The sequence below is a fragment of the Calidris pugnax genome, unplaced genomic scaffold (assembly GCF_001431845.1).
Source record: "Calidris pugnax isolate Ruff unplaced genomic scaffold, ASM143184v1 scaffold51, whole genome shotgun sequence".
Classification (NCBI taxonomy): domain Eukaryota; kingdom Metazoa; phylum Chordata; class Aves; order Charadriiformes; family Scolopacidae; genus Calidris; species Calidris pugnax.
The window spans coordinates 556,579-579,505 of NW_015090797.1; the positions used below are offsets into that span (position 1 = coordinate 556,579).

General features: G+C 39.3%; 1 protein-coding gene and 1 long non-coding RNA gene across 9 annotated transcripts in view; both read right to left on the minus strand.

Moving 5' to 3' along the window:
- Positions 1 to 22,927, minus strand: part of ZNF521 (zinc finger protein 521) — a 233,774-nt gene that overhangs the window by 113,340 nt on the left and 97,507 nt on the right. For all 8 annotated transcript variants that reach the window (XM_014936979.1, XM_014936981.1, XM_014936980.1 and 5 more), the window contains one exon: positions 6,388 to 6,472. In XM_014936979.1, the coding sequence (XP_014792465.1) occupies positions 6,388 to 6,472 (85 nt within the window). The remainder of the gene's footprint in view (positions 1 to 6,387; positions 6,473 to 22,927) is intronic.
- On the minus strand, positions 16,613 to 22,921 carry LOC106885097. The gene is made up of 2 exons (XR_001411382.1): positions 18,675 to 22,921; positions 16,613 to 17,559 (listed from the first exon to the last, which is right to left on the minus strand). It is a non-coding gene; the product is annotated as an uncharacterized LOC106885097 (long non-coding RNA).

Below are 22,927 nucleotides of genomic sequence, written 5' to 3' on the forward strand. Positions count from 1 at the left end.
TTGCACCAGCTCTGCCTGTAAGGAGGTGATTCCCAGGCATCTAAATGATTTGCTTATGCTAAGAGGCTACGATCAGCTTCTTTGCTATAAATCGACAATTTCCATTTCTTATTACTGAGGGCCCAGTGAAAGATGACCGACAAAAGGAAGTCTCCACCTCCTTCCCTCTCTAAAGTGTAAATGCATATCTTTGGGTACTTGACGTTGTTAAGAGAGACTTCACATCAGCTTTATTGTACAACAATTAAACTGACATTCTGAAGATGTGTTACTTGAGGTCAATATGGTGCAACAAGTAATATTGCCCAGCACAGTTTTCTGAGTAAATTAAAGGATAATCGTGGTTTTTAATGACCTTGGGCATTAGACAAATAACAGAATGTGTGAATGCTACATGCTATTAGAACCAGACTAAAATTTTCTTGGGCTCCAGAAAGCCAGTTGAGCTATTTCCTTTGTCTTGACATCAGCGATATTGTCCACTGCACAAATGTGAGGCAAATAAGATGATTTATTTTTATAGGTTTATTATGCATACAGTTAATGCATGCATAATGCAAACATGCATATCCACACAACACAAGCATATATACATATTATATACTTATATCACTGTCACTGAAAAAATCAAAAATCATGAGTTGCACTAAAATGTGTCTTACACCTTCTAATGGTTACATACTACTTGTTAGTGTAAAACACAGCTGTAGAATTTGTTTGCAAAGAAATTAAAATGTTAGATCCCACTCTCTCTATACTCTTCTTTTTAAACTGCAATTGTTCCATGAAGGATTTGTTTACTTGGGATTTAATGAAGTATTTGCTGGTGTAAACTAGAATTCTTCTTGTCAACTGTAGGGTTGCTTCATCCTGTTTTGCTTCCTAACTTCAGTGATCGACGTCTTTTTTTCTTTCCCTTCATTTCCTCCTCCTGCTCACACCTGCTATCTCGCTCAATGGTAGACAACATCCTCGCCTCAAAAACAATCTGCCCCCCTCACCGCAACAGATTTCATGAAATGTGTTTTATACATGATACTGAAAAGGTTAAAGGAAGAAAAGTCTGTTTACTTATAAGAAACGACCTATATAGAAATTGTCAAAAGCAGGGTTGCAAAAAGGTACTGAATCCTAATGGTGACACCCTTCCCCTTTGCTCCCTGACTCTTCAGAGGGGTAGTGGCTCTTGCTATGACACTGGGGCTTGTTTTCTTCACCAACAAAAGTAGCAGCAAACTACAAAGATTGTGGCTGTTTCCCCCTTTTATCATTCTCTTTGTCAGCCTGATCAGTCCTCAATGGTAAATGTGCTGCTCTGTTGTGCACAGCCAGCGGCTCGCAATTTGCTCACTATGTTTCATGAGACAGTTGTTTGTGGCTGTTTGGAACACATTTACCTCTTTGGGGATTTATGTGCTAGTTGCAATGCCAACCTCCATAGTGATAGAGATTTCTTTCTAACTAAAATAGATAATTAGAAGCTGGTAATTATTGGTCAAGAATTATCAGAGTGAAAAAAATTAAGCTCTTCATAAATAGTTCTTGGCAATGTCATCTCTTTACATTATCTCATGCCTAACAGCACTTCACTCGGAGCACTTACAAATTTACACTACTGCTGTTGAGCCTCATAATTTTATATGGAGTAATTCCTTTTCTGAGTTAAACATGTCCGAACTACCCCAGTTCTGAGCCATTCTGTATGTGCATGTGTGTAAAACCCTAGGCAACTGTTATGGCAACTGTTCAGTCTATTTACACTGAACTGCGTCAGATACTATGGATGTAAAGGAATCACTGGAAAAAAAACAATGTTTAGCTTGTCTGCTTAAAATAACAGGAAAAATAATAGGAGGAGCAGTAGAGTGCAGCAAACAGAACACACACAATGGCAGACTCTCTTCCTACCCTCTCAGGTTAAATGCCAACTGTAAACTATGTGATGAAAACAAAGGGATGCCAGAAAGCTTCCCTCTTTTCCACAGACCCCATGCACCCAGAAATAGAATTTTCTCAAAGAAAGCTGCTGAAAATGCTACGTACTGCACCCAGAGGGAAAGGCAAAAGAAAGGAGACATCTGAAGAATTACCATTTATGCCGCGCTTCCTAAACTCCTATGAAACATGCCTGGATTTTCATTTCCTCCTTTCCCGCTCAAAAGCTGAGAAATCGTTTTTTTCAGTACACACGCAACAAATTTCAATACACACACCCACAAACATGTTTTCCTTTGGCAAACATCCTCCCGATTATCCAAACAAAAGTGCATGCTTACATCTAGGTCCAAAATAATGCCTAAACAGAGGGCCTATTTAAAAAAGCCCACGATTTGTCTCACTTTCTGTCCGCTGGCATCCCCTAGCCTAAGCTTGGATCAGCGTGTAGTTTAAGCAAACACAGGCGTTGCTTGATGAAGCACGGTGTCTAGAAATGTGCGGACAGATCTGGCAGTCGGAACTCTTGAACTTTCACTCACTTAACACAAGCAAGGAATTCCACTTCTTTGCCTCTTTGTCCTCATCTATTCGATGGAAAAGGCTTACTGCCTTGTCCCATCACAAAGATGTTGGGAAGACTTGATTAAAGGCTGCAGAACAGTTTTAAAATGGGAAGTTCTAGAAGTAATGAACATGTAGTTACCGAGGAAAGTCATCCTTATGACAACTTTTTAATATATAACATGTATAATAATGAATGTAAATTGTATTGTTGTCAAAGATGCTTAAGGTTACACTTCACTGGGTCATCTGCAGATTTTATTTTCCATTAGGTGGCATAATCCCTCTTGTTGAATTGATTGAAACGTATAATAAAATCTGTAAAAACACTATATACCCTCCTAACAAAGAAGAGTAAGAGGCTTTTCAAACAGCCTCTAATCCCTCTTCCCCTGCTAAATGTCTAGTTGAGATTATATTTGATTAGACAAAAACACACACATACACACAACCTAAAAATACCTACCCTCAGTGGAGCTATTTTAGCCAACAAAGTAATTCCGGTTGCCTTATTTAAAAGTCTAAGTTTCACACTGGGGTTTTATAAATATATCTTTGCCTCAGTGACCTTCCATAATGCAACCTCTCTCTGTGGATGCTAGCAACATGAACTCAGCTTACATCCCAGGATCGTGTTCAAGGGGCATAGTGATTAGACAAGACACTATCAACTTTTCTAGGCTCCCAAACTGCTAAAAAGATAATGAGTAGCAACCGTTTCACTGGGCTGGCTGAGCAGGTATCTCTATCAGTGGCTCCCACCCGTTTCTGAGCAGAGTTTGGCAGACGACTTTCTGCCTCCTTGTTTGTCCCTTGTCCAGCTGCCTCCCATTTTCTCTTTTCCCTGAATGATGAATACAGAGTCCTTCAGGTAAGAAGACACTGCATCCATCAATAACCGTAACACAGATAATGCTAACATTTTACTACGAGAGGAAATAACAGTTCCTGACACTGTGTGATGATGTCCGTAAAAGGCATTTATGGCCCCTACATTTGATCTAGGGATTATCACACTGTTTGACTTTTAACGCCTGCCTTCCCAGATTACTGTCCCTCTCCTTCACATTTAAAGTCCTTCTTTTTTTCTCTCTTTCTACCCAAAGCTTTCTCACTTTCCCTTCCCCAGAGGAGTGAAGACACTACATCTTGTTCTGCCAATCTTGAACTAGGAAAGCAGGGCAAGAAGACATATTTCATCAGATACATGTAAAAACAGGAGGCACCAAAGTGTTTGGGAAACCATTTTTTTTTGTTTGGTAAATGTGCTGTGTCTACAAGTCAATATTCACCAAAGTGTTTCATCTAATATAATTTTCAATCTACATATTGATATGCACACAGATATCTCTGGGTATATATAAGGGTTATATATTATACACATTCACATAATTGTATTTGTGTGCATGTTTTCAGGGTTGTATATGAATACGGTAAGTCTATCTACTGATGCACGTAAACTAAGGCCAGTTTAAAATAGCTTGATGTCACCCCTTGAACCTTTCTCTCCAGACAGAATATGGTCTTGGAAAAAGGCCTGTGAACAAAGCTATAAATTAAAGGGGAGGGGGGAGAGTGAAATTAGAAAGATAGCTAAGGAAAAATCCAATTAGTGGTGAGAAGGCTAACAGAATTGGAGATCAGAAATTATTTTTCCCTGTGCTTCGATTCCGAGGTCACATTCAAAACTCTCCGGAACGTTGATACTCCTTTCACTCCACCCCAATGCAAAATCCCTTTGCATTTGTTTAATCGAGGCTACATCATTAGGAACAGCACTGTTAAGTCTGGCAGTGCAGATAAGAATCTTCCACTGAACACAGATTACCACAAGCATGACCGGCAAATCTCCCTGCATGTTTTGCAAGCTCCTTCTTTATTTCACCGGGAAGATTTTACATTAAGCACATTTAAATCTGTGTCACTATGGTTATGTCATGAAGCAATATCATGCATGATTAGATACAACACAGACAAAACAATTAAATATTTTTAAAAGATTCTCCTTCTCATTCAAGCTCATCCAGCTTTTAGAAATAAAGCACAGGCAGTTAATAGCTCAGTTTAAGAAAATTTCAGTCTTTTCAGATCTGCAGGCTGAAACTAGCTAACTGGATTTCTGCTTTACTGACTCTGCCCTCCCTTCTCTCCTCCCAATCTGACCCTCTACTAAAACTCATGCGAAAATAGAGGAAAAAATAAAAAATAAAAATCTGAGTCTTTAATGAAAGAAGTGGGCTCCTATTCTGAAAATGTGAGGCATTTCTGAAAATGTGGGTGGCAAGCAAACACACCACTGCCATTCCAGCATCGTGCCTTACCCACAGTGACCACACTCCCCGTCACGTTTCAGTGTCACTATATATTACTATTAAGAACACGTCAAACACTGGATTTAAAGAAAACAGCAGAAAAGGTGAGTTCTGTTGTTAGCAATAACCTACTTTTAAATTCCACACTACTGACCCAGATTGAATACTGTGAAGCAGTTCAAATTATCTCCTCCCCAAAGACACAAAATATCAAAACTAAGGCTTAATCCAACGGGCAAATCACTTTGCTCCTTTACAAAACCAGCTTGTCATTTGCGTTTATTAACTTTTATGAAAAGTATACAAAATGTTCACGCTCTAAATGTATTAAAACTTATTAATAAAGTGCCCAGAAAACTGGGCTATTAAGTTTTGGCAGGTAATGTTCTTTTACAGTGCAGCCAAATTACTAGTGCTCTTGGAAGAAATCTGCATGTTACATTGACAGAAAAAAAAAACCAACCATCAAAATATTTTTAAGTTATAAAATGAAAAAAAAAAAGCCAACCAAACAGCAAATTCTCTTCTGTTGGATATGTAATTGCTGGCTTCTATACTATATCGTCTTGTCTGTGCTTTGCATGCTTTTCTATTATTATAGCATGAAAAACAACATAAAGGAAGCAGAAGTATAAAATCAGTGGTATCCATCTCAGTCTTGAAAAGTGAAATTTGGAAAAGAGGCTAAAAACAAAATGAGACAACCCTGGCAATGTTATCTTATTAGCGGGTAAATGATGTGCTTGATAAATTTAATTGGCTGATAGAACTCTTAGTGCTATTACTGAGTGGTTACCAAACTGAAAACATTATGGGTAATCCTAGGGGAATAAGCAAATAATAGGAAAGTATGAATATCAAAGAAAAAGCAGCTTTTGTTTTATTCCAATTTACAGCTGCAACAGCCTTGTAAACATGAAGCCAGGCTTGGATTCGGGAATCCTAAAAGACTTTTTTAAATGCTTGTACCTTAAAGAGCAGATTCCATTACTGAATACTACAATTCCTTCCTTATTTTTTCAAATAAATGATAGTATTTAATTACATACAGACACACTCAGGATTTTTTTCCAGACTGCTCAAACACAACAAACAATACTATTTTATGGCCATTTGAATTATTTATGTTTCCTAATGACAAAAACTCGCCAGTTTTGATTTTGGTACCAAGGTGCTTGAGAAGTACACAGTAGTGTCATTACTGTAATAACTTCTGAAATTAAAACCTGTCTAAAACTCTACGGAAAGCTAACATCCAGTTCATTAACCATTCCTGTTAGTTTGTTTTCAATAATGCAAAAATGATTAGAAGTTTAATTTGCTAATCACCTGTGTTTTGACTGGCAGTGGATATATAATTCTCTGCAGAAGTCTAAACTAGCCCTTGCAGAAAATAAAATATGCTAATGCTTTATCAAGTCTAATAATATGAATAAAAAAATCAATCATGCCTAGGTTAATCATTGATGGATGCACAATTAATTTCTCCTTAACTCTGTTTAATTTTAGAGGCAATGATGATCATGAGTAAGAGAAATGGCTATCCGTCTTTGAGAAGTTTTAGTGCTTCACTTACCAATCATGTGGTTTGCAACATGAACTTGGATATCCCATTCATTGTAGAAAACCATCTGACATTTGATGCACTGGTAGGTCTTCTTCTAAAGAAACAAGGGCAGATAAAATTTACTGAAACATACAATTGGAACCATTTCATTATAGCTCAAAATACTGACTTCAAAGTGGTCATTAAAAGCTCTCCAGCAGTGTTTTCATTAAGGCTTAATTATTAATATTAAAAAATAACACTCTGCAGTTCTGTAGTACCTTTTATCTGAGTTTCCTGAAACTCTGTAGAGATTGGTTTTTTTCAGCTTCCTAACTCCATGGGCAGACCAATATTGCTAAAACACCAACTTTACACTCATGGAAGGCAAAATGCAATGAGGATATGTGGGATGTGATCCAAACAGCACTGAAATCAACATGAATCCTGCACTTTATACCCATGGATTAGGCCCTCTATAGAACTGGGGAGAAGCCAGGAAGAGAACACAGAAACCAGAAATGTGCTTCTCCCTCATTCTCAACTGGGCTGCAGAATCTCCTCTGCACCGTACATTTCTAAATGGTCCATCAGATTGCCATCTTTCAAGGAGGGGAAAATCCCTGCCAGTCTGGACAAATGGTTACTATATCCAGGCAGTTGCTTCAATATCTATTGGCAAGCCTGTACTAAAACTGGGAACACCGGCTGGCAACTAGCCAGGGAACAATCCTTCTGGCCACATTATACTGGGCCTGACTTACTTAAAAATCATGTTGTATACAGAGCAAATTTCATTATAAACTAGGAAATGCATTACTCTGCTCTCTTTGGTTCACAGGAAAAAAAAATTCATTTATATCTTTGGTGTCTTTAAAAAAGACCTGCTATTTCACTTTTCTATGAGGTATATCACTTGTCCAAGATATTTCAACATGCTAAGAATGTGACTGTGCTTTCTCTTATTATTTTTCTTCAACCGAATTGGCCAGAGATTTGATATTGGAAAGCATTGCTTTAAAAGTGAAAACTAAGAGCATATTCAAATGTAAGATTTTGGTTTTTCATCCTAAGACTTAAAATCTGCAGTTATCCAGGCATCTAATGAGACAAGTCAGATTCATAAAATTATTCAACTGCATAATTGTAGTATCAAGGACTCAAGTCCTAAGGTAACAGTCCTGGAGAGCTCAACTGTTGTTTTGAAGATGCAATGAAGGCAAGGTAAGCCCTGAACTGCCACATCAAGGCAGTAACTCAAGAGACACGTATCTTTCTGTACAGCCACAGGCACCTTGCCTACATCAGCAAAAAGAAAGAAAAAAAAAAAGAAAAGAGAAGAAAAACATATATTTTTTAAAGAACATAAAGACATAAAAAGCTGGCACAGATGTAGGAAATGGCAGATTTTGTATGCATTAGTTGGGGAAGAAATAGAGTTCACCAGATAATGTGCATCAAAAAAACAGCCTGTCTTTTATATGTTTAACTTCTGAAGAGTGTTATGCAGCTGATATTATAGATTATATTTAATATATATATTTTTGAAATATATATATATTCCCTGACTAAACATCATTATAGACTTGCTGGACTTTTTATCAGTATCTAAAGTTGGATGCCCTGTCCCAGACACGTAAAGTGCCCATCCATTAAATATCTTTCTACTTCAAGTCTGTAATCAGGACTACAAAGACTTTTAAAACATATGCCATTTTGTTTTACCAAGTTAACTGAAAAATTAGTGACTAATCAAAGTCAACTCTGAAATTAAGTGTTCCTGTGGGCTCCCCTTTACCAATCTCCCATTGCTTCTCATACACGGAGGCTATTTTAATTTTCTTGATGACAACAACAAAATGTGCTGCATTGCTTCTCCGTGGAAACAATAATAAGCCCTTTTTGCCATTTTTCATTTAAATCAACTTTAGTATTCTGAAATGTAACCAAGTTAAATCCTTATGACAAACAAAATCAATGGACAACCAGAAAATAAATCTGCTTTGACTTAATTTTACAGTTATGATTTGTAAAGCGTGCTGTTTTAAAAGATACACCACTTTTTCTCTTTTCTGTTGTTGTGACAATACTGGTAATGTTGGTAGAAATTCAGATTCAGTCTAAGGATTTTCTATTATATGTTGGCAAATTTAACCTTACTGCACTACATCTAGATCTATCAAAGACCTTTAAATAATGACAGTCACAATCAATGATTTATTATGCTAAGCTCTTTACAAGATGCTTTTTGATGCTGACATATAGAACAACAATATTGCATAAATAACAGTCACTCTCCCTTTTTTTAAAACATTGTTTCCCTTTAGAACTAGTTAGAAAATATTTCTTACTCCCTGATGACTGGCACTATATATTGTTTATTAGCATACCCCTAGCATTATTCCTGATACGTGACTTTGTTCAAAAACAAAGAAACATAAACTTAATGGCTGGTCTTTTCTCTTGTTAGCGCAGCAATGCAGAGTGCATGTCAAGAATTGTTGGCAAAATTATGACTGATGTACATAACGACAACACATACAAAGGTTGGGTTTTTTTTGAAGTCTAATGCCAAAAAAATAAAGTCATTTGACAACAACAACAAAATAATTTACTAGCTCTTACTAGCCTCTTCAAAATGATCTGACATATTTGCAGAATCACACACAGAGGTTTTCTTTTTATCTTTTTATCTTATAAGGGAAGAATGTTTTTGTGACTGCTGCTTGATCAAACACTAGTTCTTTTTTGTTTCCAAACATATTCTAAAATGTTGACATCAACTTTTATTAGCTCAACACACACTCATCTCAAAAGCGTCTGAACTTGTGCATGGTTAAGTTTTTATTTTAAAAGTAATGAAGGGAAGAATGTTTTTGTGACTGCTGCTTGATCAAACACTAGTTCTTTTTTGTTTCCAAACATATTCTAAAATGTTGACATCAACTTTTATTAGCTCAACACACACTCATCTCAAAAGCGTCTGAACTTGTGCATGGTTAAGTTTTTATTTTAAAAGTAAACTCAGTAAACTCCATTTACTCTTAGATTTGCAAATGATCAAACCCAGTCATTTTCACACCACGCTGAACAAAAACCACACACTTATTTCCATATGTTTCGCATTCTAAAGAAGTGCTCTTTCACTGCAAGTTACATCTTAGTCTCACAAGTGTTGTCAGAACCACGGGACTCGTAACTGCTCACAGAAGTCCTGGGTTCTGATGTGCTTCATGGATGGTCCCAGTTCCTTACTAGGGTGAAATCTTTGAGGAGACCCAGCCCCTCCTTACTCTGTGCTCCCACAAAGCGGAAACTTGGGGGAATAATGAGAAATGAGCCCTGGAGTACTGCAGTTCCGTGTCTCTTGCCTGGATAGCTGGGGAAGAAACCTTGCAGTACTTGTGTAGCACAGCACAGAAGAAAGATTGGGTTGTGACTCAAGGAGGTATTTGAATCTCTCTCCAGCCCTTTGTGATGCAAGATGGCTTCGGAGAGAAGGAAGCATGGGGCTACGACAGCCAACCTTGCCTTGCCTTGCCACAGCTGTTTGCAGTGAGGAACACTGGCCGAGCTCCGTGCTCTTCTGCCTGAGTCACCTGTGCCTACAGAGGACTCGGCAGGACAGAGCGGGCACCAAGGCCATGCTGCTCCAGCCTGGGGCGTATCAGCTCTACACAATGATGAAGGGTCGACAGCTGAGGGCACTTATGCCCTAATCTGCCACCACCGCGTTTGCCAGAAGACACTGTCAGCTTCCTGAGAGAGACAGAAGCACCACAACATTCTCATTCTCCCCTCCAAACACAAAAACAAGCCGATGCACATTTCTTTTTACAGAATCATTTCGTATCAGCAGACAGAAAACCCTTACCAGTGCATTTCCACATGGACTCAGACAGGACCAGTACAGTATCTGGAGAAGCTGTACTGCACTCTGAACTGTGCCTTGTTGCAAAACTTCCAAAGATTTGTTCCAGAGGAGAACATTATCAGATGGGATTAAGAAAGTGGTTTAACTTTTTCCTTTTATTTCTTGTATTATTGTGGCATCATCTTTTCAGAAAAACTCTTCAATAAACAAACCCACAATCCTTCCCTAGCCCCATCAAGAACCTAATTTGTCTGCTACATGCTGGCCCTAAATCTAATGCCCACGTCATTCCTGGGGCCATTCAAAATTGTCATAGAAGAGCAAATCCTTGGACAAGGTGTCTCACAAGAACACTGGGCAATGTGGTTGCCTCTTGCATTCCTATTCACTAGCATTCCTGTTTTCAGAACCAATTTAAAGCCTCCCGGCATGCAAATCTTCTCTGTGACTACATTTAATGAGCTTTGGATTGGCGCTTCAATCCATGCAGAACATATGCATGCATCTCTCTAACCTTTTGAATAATTAATGTCACCTAGACCTTTAATTATTGTCCTGATTCTCACTTGTCACTTTGCAGTTTTCAGAATTTCCTTTCTATAAAGGTGCCCAAAGTGTCCACGTTGTGTCAAATGAGGCTTTGCTGATTTTATAAACGACCCAAGAATATGGTATTTCAATTGGTACTTCGGTTCTGTGTCCAGAATTTTATTTGCTTTAATAAATAAAGTAAAACAACTTTATTGGAGGATTTACAGTTCTATTCAGAAGTGCTTCAGAAGTACGCAGAAAATCCTCCTGTGTAGCCTTCTGTGCCCTGTGACTGTCTGAGGTATCCATACATTCTTCTTTTTCCGTTCCCTAGCCTCGTTATATTAGTTGAAAATGAACTGCATATGCTACTTATCTGCCCATGCTCCACCTCCTTGTCAAAGTCATTCAGAATTTTATGACCTGCCTATTTTGTTCTTACATTTCTCCAGTTTTGTACTATCAGGGAATTTCATTACCTTACTACTTATTCTTTCTTCCAGACTACTGATATGCTGCATAAATTCAACAAAATCGGTGCAAATAACGATTCTTAAGGTTTTACATTATTCACAACACTCCAACCTAACCTGCTTCAATTCACAAGACTCCTATGCTTTCCATACCCAAGTTAGTGTTTCTTTTCTTTTTTAATCAAACAAAGTATCTCTCCCTATGCCATACTTACTCACCTAACAGATTAGTCTTTTGTGCTATTCCATTTCAAAAGCTTTCATAAAATCCTGGTAAATCATGTTTATAGGCTTCTCTGTCAGCACTTGTGGCTACTCTCTCAAAATACTCTTTATTGAAAATTTTAAGCATGATCCTCCCTCTGTGAATCTTTGCCCTCTATCCTTCATTAAATCCAAACTTTCTAGGTGTTCCTCCCTGTTTAAATCAAGCTCACAAACCAGTAATTTCATGCATTTTCCTCACATCCTTTGTTAAATGTCTGTTTAGTAGCCTTTTCCCAGGCTGTTGATACCTCTTCTTAAAAGACTGAAAATTTATCTGCTTAATGTTTCCCTTTATCTTTAGCTCCGTTCTCTGAGAAATTTGGGATGGATATTTTTCTGTGTTTGTAAGTCACTTTTTGTATACTATATTCCATTATGTTACCCCTCATCCATACCTCATTCTTCTCCATGGGGAGGATATGCCACAAGCTCCAGACAAAGCATTTTTTCAACAGTATTGGTTTCCTTGATTACATATACCATTTCTGGTTCTCCTGTATCCCCTTTTCCCTTATATGAAATAACCAAAAAATACGTCTTATAGCTTCTAATGCACCGTGTCTACAGTCTCTCAGGCTCGCAGGCATCCCTAGTTTATTCTATACTCCTTTCACACCTTTCTTGCACGTACTGCCAAAAATGGCTTTGACATGTACCTGTTACCCTACCGATCACCTCCTGTTTACACCTAGGTACGTGATTTACCCTTGTCACACCAGTAAAGGGGACTTTCAAGGCTTTTCCCCCTCTGTTTCAGCACCGACCAAGGGTATGGATCAATGACACTACTGAGACAACCTGCTGCTGCCAAAAGAGAGTGATGACACACCTCCCACATCCTCTAATTCCCCTCTCCCAGACCAATCGTTCCCTCACAGTTTCCCTCATGTTAAATCCAGGGTGGAGCAAATTCAACCTGATAAACCAACAGACAGGTAACCTGGCAAGAGAAAGTAAACAGCTTCCAGGAAATCATATGCAAAACCGAGTCAAAACTTGCACACCAACTACAGCAACTTGCCAGTGCTAACACCTAATGCTGCCAGCTGATATTTTACATCATTATTTTATTAAGAGTTAGCAGTGTGCTCGACCCTGCATGAGGCACAAGAGCAACCATGGTCCCAGCTTATTTATCCATTTAGCCATTTTTCATCATAGCTCAGATTATTTTTGACAGTACCTTAATTGAGGATTTCTTTTCTATCTTCCTGGATGCTTATTTTGTCAACCTTAAGCTCTTAAAAAACTAAGCATATGTTAGCCAGTTTCACTGCATAGTTAGCTATTTATCTTGCTTATGGGGCACTGTCATCTTGCATTTTTTTTGAACTGACTAATTGCTAACTCTTCTCATTGCTCACACAACACCCTTTAATTAGTATTTCCTGATTGCTTTTAAAAACATGTTCATAATGATTTTATGCGGATTTTCCTGATCTTCTGCTTTTGTTTAGCAGGGTCTTAAGTATACAGGGTCTGAGTATACATGCCTAGAAAAAGAATACAATCAATCCCATAAGGTAAGCAAAATGAAAAACGGAGAAAACCATTTTTTCTAATTTCTTTCATTATAATAACTTATTGCTTTAATACACAAAACGCATTGAATCAGAAACACATATGTGTTTCACACATTCTAGCAGTCCTTCCTTCTCTGCTGTGCTTGAAGTCTGGTCTGCTCTTCTGTCTTTCACCTTTACATTCTGGATTCTGCATTTAATCACATCTGTCTTCAATGTCTCTTAGTTACAAACCTTTCCTTCCCTTGGCTGATGAAGAGCATTAGCCTGCAACATCTCACACACCCCCACAGAAAGAACGACATCTTGCAACATTTAACAATTGCACCTCTTCCCTTAGAGCTCTCTAACCCTTTAAGTCTCTCTAGGTCTTTGAAACTCAGTACTGAAGTGAGGTACTTGTCAGAAAAGTGACTCTAAAACCTGGCAGCACATGGTCGTGTGTTTATTTTCTCTCAATCACATCATATCAGGTTTACATAGTTTATGAGTACAAACAGCTTTAAGTACTGTGAATTTGATTTAGGAGCTGAAAAACAAGTACGCTTCTTTCTGTCCTTCTGTCCTAGGGCCTGATCCTGGGTGAGGCTGAGCCTCTGAGCTCTGCAAGGGTATGTGCTGAGCAGTGCTCAGGAATCTGGCGTTGACTACGTTAGCGACTGAACTTTCTGTCAGCATCCCCGCCTTTTTTGTCTCCTTACATTGCACGTAAAATCAAAGGCTGTCAACCTGAGACCCTCTGAAGGCAGAGAGCTGCTAGCCCATCGTGAGGCATCCTCACATTCAGCATCTCAGTATCAGAGCAGCTGTGTGGCTATGGGCATTAAGGAGAAACTACCATCAAGACTGCACTGATAATTCTGCAGATGATGCAGCATCAAAGCACAGACAGCAGAGCATGACTTGGCAGGCCTGAGATGCAAAAAACCTGATATTCGGAGTAGGCTGATAGACTGTTTTCTTTTTAAAGTTGCTTTTTTCCATTGTTTCAAAAGGGCATATTGAGACAGGCTGTCATTCAATAAAGCCACTACTTTCTTCACCAACAATCAGCAACAGATGTAGCCCAATAAAATTAATAGTTTGCAAGTACGCACAAGAGAATACTCTTTTGTCTCTTTTCTCCATCACAAATTTTGTAAAAGCTCTCTGGATTTTAACAGAAAGGCAAAATCAGGAGCTTTTAATATACCTTATTTTGTTTGACTTAAACACTAAAGACACTTTTCTCCCACACTATGGAAAATTAATGCTGATTAATTTCACTTTGCGAAGTGTGAGTCTGGACCGTCCCCCTGCCCTTAATTGTCCACTTTCAACTCAACCTTTATTCCTGCAGAATTCTGGGCTATTACTTACCAAGATAATTTAATCCTACAGAATAGAACTCGTGCTCAAAAATATGCAACATTAATATTAATGTACAAACAGAAATATATTACTCATACATAATATATAAGAAATTAATTTTCATTGAAGTATCAGGAGAAGGATTAAACCCCTTAGATCCTTCTCGTGCAATTAGCTCTGCACTTGGGGAAGTCAATGGGACTTCACAAATGAAGGCTTCACATGATAACACTGGCAAGAGCGGGGTTTTACAAGGGCTTGCCTACACTACGGAATACGCCACGAACGATCACAGTGCTGTAATTATAGTACTACCCTGTACGGATACTCTTAGGCCACATCAATGTTAACGAATATACTGGTAGCATCTGAGCTGGCACACAGCTGCTGACATTGCAATGATGCTTGACTGTGTGCCCAGTTGGAAAAAACCTCCGCTGGGGCAGCGCAGCTGCCCAAGGAAGTGGTGTACCAGCAAAGCAAGCACTCTGCTGAGCCCGTCTCCAGCGCTATCCACAATGATTTGCGTCTAGTCATTTTTTCCTGTGAAGACATACTTGCTTTCCTCCCAGGGAATTAAGGGAACTTCCCAGAATTCCCTCTGCCCCATTTCATAATCTTTTACTTTCACATTACTTTTTAAAATTCCAGCAGTTCCTCTTAGGTACATCCTGTAATAAGCTCATTTCTTTCTGCATGGGGCTTCAGTCTACCATTTCCCTATCAGAAAAAAAGAGATTGCAGAATTTGTTTCATTAGGAGAATGTCATACTTCTAGGTTTGCAGGAGTTCAACCACCCTCACATGGACTACCAGCTGTGAAGTAGGGAACATAAGAAAACTGAGGAGCTATGGTTAAGACAGATAGTTTAGAGGAATCATCGGGTGATGAAGACATTCCCTGACTAGGCCTACAAAAGAAGCACCAAGCAGCAGAACAGGATCAACTCCGAATTGGCCACTGTCAGTGGTAGTTGCAAGGTTTTCATATGCAGACAGCCGTGTTCCTAGAGTTTGGCACTGAACCTATTCCAGCCATCAGAGCAGAAATTGAAGACAGGAGTGCTGAAGCAGTGGGAAAACAAGTATGAAAGGAAATCTGGAAGCTTGGGGTCTCAGATCATTCTTTGTTGGTCAACCACCCCATTTCCTATCGGAAAATGTAGAGAGGAAGAGGTGGCCTTTCAGATGCGAAAAGCCATTAAGTGTGCCTTTTAGTACAGAATATTGAATCTGGGTAACACATAAGAAACAGAGGAAGTCCATCCCACATAGGATACTAAAACTGTGGAAGCATGATTGAAGGGGACAAATAGCTTCTTTCTCTCCTACCTCCTACTCGGTTTCTGTGTGCCCAAGCAGCAACTTTTAAATGGATGTATTTGTAAGAGGCTGAATTTTTAAGTCACTCTTCAGAGACATTTCACAGGCATCACAAAATGACCAGTGAATGCATGTGAGGTTTTCATCTTCACAAATTCAGGCCTCAAACAAAAACTTCAGGCAGGGGTTGTTTTCCCAGATTTGCACATTGTTACTGGTAGGACTGCACTGAGATGCTCAATATCAGGAGACGTCCCACCCTTTTTTCCCTGACTTATGAAGCCATATACTAACAACGAAGGTTTAACCACTAAGGAAGAACAGAATAACATCAACGTACACCTGGCTAGTAGGCCCAAGGGATGGTGGAAACCACAGAATGGTTAGTGCTGATCTCTGGAGAGTCATCTGGACCAGCCTCCCTGCTCAAGCAGGGCTACCTACAGCCAGTTGCCCAGGACCATGTCCAGATGGCTTGGGAATATCTTAAAAGATACATGACCTCTCTTGGCAACCTGTGACAGTGCTCAGTCACCCTCATAGTAAGAGTTTCCTGACATTCAGAGGGAACCTCCTGTGTTTCAACTGGTGCCAACTATCTCTTGTCCTGAAACATCCCATGCAGAGGATGGATGTTAGCAGGAGACACATTTCTGCTGTCGTATCTACAGGTTGTATTTTATACAATAAATTGTGCATACAATGCAGTAAATGGAATAAATGAAAGATGGGTTTGGCAGAAGGAGAAAGTATCTAAGGTTTTTAAACAAAACAGGCATAAGATCAATTACCGGCCATCACAGAGTTATGGGAGGTCAAAGAAGAGGACTCTTCAACAAGATGCTACAAATCAGGTGGTTCATTTATGTTCATTTTGTACAACTTCGTGAAACAAGCAGAAACAAGTACATCCATTTTAAATTAATGGTTAGCCCGTTTTATTTCCCTGATATCAGAGTAGAAATTCGGGTGTTATGAGACAAATAATACACATAATATATGTAACAACTTTATTAAGAAGTGATAAAAAACACTTCTCAAAACAATTACAGTCACTTAAGCAGTTGGTCTGTGAGCACCACAAAGAACAGACCATGGTTTCTTATAACTTCATTTCTTGTGTCTGATTGACTTCTGCATAAAAACCAGTTATGAACTTCAGTTAATGCCATCTTCCTGGTTTGGATCTCTAAAAGGCCTCTTTCCTGTCTGGATTCTATCATCTGCTGGATCATCTCTCTTCCCAAATGTTGTAAAAACTTTATAGGCTTTGAGATTCCTATTCATCTATGATCTTTATCTTGAAATTGGCCAAAAGTTGTCCAAAAGTAAGAGGGGGAAGAGAGAGAACTCTCTAGAGGTATGCAAACCAGCAGACAAAAAGAGGCATGCCATGATTTCCCATGTCTTGTTACTCAAGATAATCAGGCTAGAAAACCAGGGGAAATTTCTTGTTTCTACCCAATTCTGAGGTTTCCACTGGGACTGTGCAGAAGAGAAATTGTGGCATGCTACCCTGGTCACTTGGCCAGCAGATACATGGGAAAGCACCATGAGGGCAGCGGGATGCAGAGCTGACCTGTTGGAGCATACATCTCAGGAGGTTTTGTCTCATAAAGCTTTGTTGAATCTACGTTTGCCCTCTCTAGAGATACTTAAGTTCTTCATCCACATTCTTGTGTCCCACTCCCGTTCTTCTGCCTTTCTTCAAGCAGGCATTCCCCCCGACTGCATTGTTTCATAGAAATCTTGGTTTGGTGCTCTTGAAAAATTTGGAGAACACATTATCCTTTCTTTCTCTCATGCAAAGTTTTCCACAGGTGTGAAGAAGGCGCTTCTCCAAATTCTCCATCTGAAGCCTCTGACAAATAACAAGACAGACAAACCGTATTAGATTTTAATGATCAGTGGACAGGAAACTAAGAAAACTCACTACAATTATCCCTCTTCCTTCTGTTCAGCAGGTTCCAGCCAACAGATGGGGATTTCACAGACTGACTTCACGATGTGTGTGAAAAGGTGGGAAGTTTGGTGCTTAACTTTGGAAGGATTTACAGCAAAAAGGTAGTAAATAACACCATTCTTGTTAAATTGAGAGAGGATTCTGTCTGACAGCTCACCACTGAAAGCTTAAAGACAAACAGAAGATAAATGCTTAAGCCTGTATCTTGTCAGCCACTCCATGGCAGAAGTACTATCAGAAATTAGAGCATAGTGTTGGTGAAGGTGGCCTATTGTGGCAAGAAAAACAGGGTAGCCCTTCCTAAAAATATATATGGTCACATCTTAAATAATACTTTCCTGAAAACAATGTCAAAACGATTCAAGAAAAATAGAATTTTTAGTGAGCTCATTCTGAAACTCCAGAAGCAGAAAATATGTTTGCCACAGATTAGTTCCTCAAACTATTTCAAAGCCAAATCTTTGTGCCAGCAACAAACCTTTTTTACCTTTTTCTGTCCCTGGATCCAAAATCCACCATGAAAATCACTTGTTCTGGGCCTGGATTCACTAACAGGAAACCCAAGGCACTACTTCTTATGTTTACATTACAAGTTTATGTGCTTATTCATAAAAATCCTGTAGTCAGAATGAACAGCTTGGATTGCTGATGAGGAGGATTATTTTAATTTCTTTATGTATTTCAATTAAATGCATGAGTATTGATTTCAGTGCATTTTTTTTTCAGTTAAAAAGCACAGTGATTTATATTGCTAAAATGCTATTGCCTGCCCTGCCAAAAGCATGCATCTGGGAACATTTCTGGGTTGCTCACAGTCTTTTCTCTCTTCTTTCTGCCTCTGACTGCCAGTGCATGCTGTTGAAACAAACCAGCTACTTCAAAAGGCAGTTCCTGTTTTCTGTCTTTGTGAGTCTGGCAGTGTTTTGAGAAGGGGGGAGGAATAGTAAGAGAAGGTAGATTCAGAGCCAATGAATAAAGAGAAAAAAAATGTAATGATAAAACAGTACACCTACCTGAGCTCCATTCTTTCTCCCAGGGTGATACCATTTCTGGATTCATCTGAGGTCGGTTAGGTTGAGTTTCAAGGAGCCACCAGCTCTCTGCAGTATCAGAATCTTCTGACCTCGTCTCCACAAGCTCATTGTCAGCCTGCGCTTTCACGGCTCCTTCAGAATGGTGCTGTGATGTGCCCAGTGTTCCCTGCTGTGACATGCCCATCCTGGCATACAGCTCTGCACAACCATAACAGGTCAGAAGAGCAGCCCCAGGTGCACACATTCTGTTCTTCAGCTGGTGTGACAGTTGCTAGTTCTCTCCTTTGTCCAGCACTTTTGATACTCTTTGCTATAGTGAGTTTCTAGAAGTCTTTTGGAACATCTAAACAAGCATCTTTATTCCTGCAGTAATTTGGCAGTGTCCTTGCACTGCTCCTTCTCTTCTCAGGACCAGAAAACCCAGAGTGTTCTTGTATTATTAATGAAGGACTGTCTGCATTGCCACAGGTAATACAGTATCCACATGAGCTTCACATTCACGGAACAAAGTGAGACATAACTTAAGCTACTTACAGAAGCAATTGCACTTGATGAGCATATACTCTGAAAGTTACCAACTGGACACCAAACTGAGTGCAGTTGCACATATGAATACAGCAGCACAAGGTAGGTTTTACCAGTAAACTGTTGGTGTAAGCTGGAGTTCATTCCTTCCTCCCCTGCCAGCTAAGCAATTAACAATATAGCTATTATTGTACAGTTACGCTGGTATGATTCTGCATGGACAGAAGTCGTGAAGCTTAAGAAGTGAGGGCACACCTTTGGCTGAGCTAGGAATTCTCTCATTAGGTACATGACAGCATATTAAGGAGGAACAAGAGAAGCAAGACCACACAGTTTTTCTTGAACACTGCTTTTCATCTTCCAAGATGAAAAAATATATTGCAATTAAGCATGGCAACACGCTTTTCTGGAAATATCAATCTAATGTTCTGAATAAGGAAAATGAAGCAGAGATGTTCAAGTAGATTTGTCCAAGTCAACAAAGCAAAGGAGTGACAGAAAATGACTGATGTCTAGTTCCCAACTCACTATCGTATCAGACCTTGTTCTCCACTTTTAGACATCAGCCATTGTCACCAAGAAGATTCTTATCCTAGTCTAACAGTGTGCTTGCAATGATGCAAGATCTTTACAAGAAATCTACAACCTGAATTCAGCATCTCATTCAGCTCAAAGAACAAATTACAGATTTACCAATTTTAGAGCTCTTCAATTAGCCAGCTATCCACAATCTGCTGGTTTAAGTCTGTTTGATATCTTACGGGTACACACTAGGTTCAGCAGTATGATGGGCTAAATGAGTTCTGACTTGTTCCTTGAGTTGTTTTAACTGGTGATGAGCACTGCCCATCATTTCCCATCCCAACTGAAAGGGAAGTTTCAGTGAAGATGACTCAGGTCAGCACCTTTCACTTAGGAAGCAGCTCAGCTGATGACATTATACCATGTTAAGGTAATTGCACCCTATCGCGTTATTGAGTACAGGCTAAAAAGGGAAGTTTTCTAGTTCAAGCATGAGAATATTTGGCAAAGAAGCCAGAAGTGACATTTTTAGTGTTATCTTTTATCTTAAAAGGTATTTTCTAGCACTCTTACCATAGTAATCTCTGAGTAACAAGGGGTATCCAGCACTATTAACGGTCTAACAGCTAGTCTCCATATTTTTCTTGCCTTTTGAATGAAATGTTCTTTATGTAAAGACTGAAATCTCAAACCACATGACTCTCAAAAACTGCAAATGAAGCCCTCACTCCTTAATATTATGATTATTTTTTTTTGTTGAAAATGTCCCCAAGTTAGCATGGTTAAGTAGCCATCTTCAACATCCCACTCAACTCAAGAAGCATCCTTCCAGTGGAGTAGCAAAGCCCCTGACTAATGACAAATTCTAGAAATCCATTTTGGTTTTACTCTTTGTGTTATATGCTTATGTTTTCATTTCCTTCACCCTGGACGTCCAATCTGTATTGTTAAACATTTGTATATTGCCACTTTCAATTTTGATTCTCTTTGCTATAATATTTGCATCACTACAATTTGAAACCAGTAATATCTGTTAGAAAAATAAATTATCTTTCAGGATTTTACAAACATGCATTTTTGCTTTCCAGAAGTACTAACGCTCCATCAGGACCTTGATAGCTTTGTGCTTCCCTTGAGAAAAGAATCTAAAAGTCTATGTTACTTATGCGGAGATTAGAACCATAGACACTGAAAAATCAGTTTACATGCTCTGAATGGGGGCAGGGGGAAAATGCTGATTTGAAAGCAGGCAAATGCTATTCACAAATCTTGCTGTAGTCTAAAAGGCTTTTTTATCTTAAATAAATACATTTCTAAGAGAAAAATCAAAAGGAGTAAGAAGAGGAACATGATGCCAATCAGAAGACCATGTAAGAACTCTGATTACACCTGATCCAAGTACAAGAAGATTCACTGATGAGACTGAAGGTAACAGACCTTATTATCACCACAAAGGACTCCCAAATCTCTTTTTATCTAGTTTACAAGCAAGAAAAAGGCAAGTTGGTAACATCTTATTATGGTAACTGTCTTAACACACATGATTCAGATTATGCTTGAGGTAGAAGGAAATGGCTTCCAATATGACTGGGAAGAGAGATTCCATGTAGTCGCTCAGGGAAAGATGGCAGAAACAGAAACCAGGATGACTCTGGTTCTATCAAAAACATGCAGCTGGTAATCCTGTGGGTTCCGTGCAGCAGCAGTACTACAGAACCATTAATGGCCTGAACCTCATCTAATGGGAGCCATTCCTTTTCCCTTTTTGAAAAGAAGATTTTCCTTAGACCTGCGGATGTCAGTCCAACAACCTGCTCCTTCCATAAACTCCACACCACATGGAATTCCTCAGGTGTCTCCCCCAACCACGCAACGTGCAAACTTGAGATGCATAAGTCATGAAACCATAGGGTCCTTCCCTGCTGGATGCATCCTGCCTGGTACTTCACCCTCGTTTCCCAGCTCCACTTCCCTCTTCCTGGCACTCCAGACCCTGTGCTGCTGCCTCAGTGGCCTCCTCCCAGCCTATCTCCAACTATGCTCTTGGTAACTCCACAAATACTTACCTCTTGGCCCACTTATCCTTATGTATCTTCCCTCCTCCTTCTCTGCCTCCCTTCTGCCCTCCAGTTTGCACGACACTGTTGGATGACACACTAAGGGATTTCTTACCCAACAGATGGGTTCATAACAGGGGGTGGGTGATGGAAGAGCAGCAGCTCCCTAGCCATACGCATTCACAGCAATGGGTTGCACCATGCTTGTACCGCTACAGGCCAAAAGTTTTCTTGAAACAAAAGCTATTATATCTTATCATTTTTTTCCGGTGTTTTTTTAGGCTTCCTGATCCATATGGGGTCATTATGCAAGATACCATGTCTAAAACATTAAATCTAAGTCATTCTATTGATAACATTTCTGAAGATAAAACGGATTCCCCTCCCTCAGTACATGACCCCCCCTACCTTCCCATATACAGGTGTTACTACTTGGTCACTGGTGACTGAGGAAGCAGATGAGATCTTTCAAAAGTTTGATATCTACTTCCTAAGTTATGCTGCATGAATGGGATTGAAATCATCAGGCAGTAGGTATTTCAGCAACATCAAAATGTTGTTCATCAGGAATGGAAAGAAAAACACAACAAGGAATTGCATCCAAAGGACTGATTTCCTAATTTACCTTAGGCTAGTGTTGCACTTCTACTTAATCAAAATATGCTATAAGAGGGGAAAATGAATGTCTACAACACAATTTGCTAAGAAAACCCTCAATTTGTTGCTCACAAATATTTTTTAAAAATCCACCCCTTATGCTAGCATTTTGGCTCACTGTATTCTACTCCTCTGTCATTAGTGCTCTCTGCCGTAAGCACAACTCCTAGCTGGGGACTCCAACACATAAGGGAGCTAGGATAAGATTCCAGATCTCAGTTGTGCTGGCATGAAGATAGGTCTCCTCAGTGATACAGAAGACAATATCCTAGGGAGACTGGAATTAGGCCTATTCCGCACAATTCAATCCAAGATATAAAGCATATCAAGAAGCAAGTAATTACTAGCTAATGGCTAGGGATGGAAATGTAACATGGTTCAGCCTAAGCATTTCATGACAAGTGACAAGACAGCTTAAAAAAAAGGGGAATTTTTCCAAAAGGATGGAAGGTGTCAAGAGCAAAGAAAAAA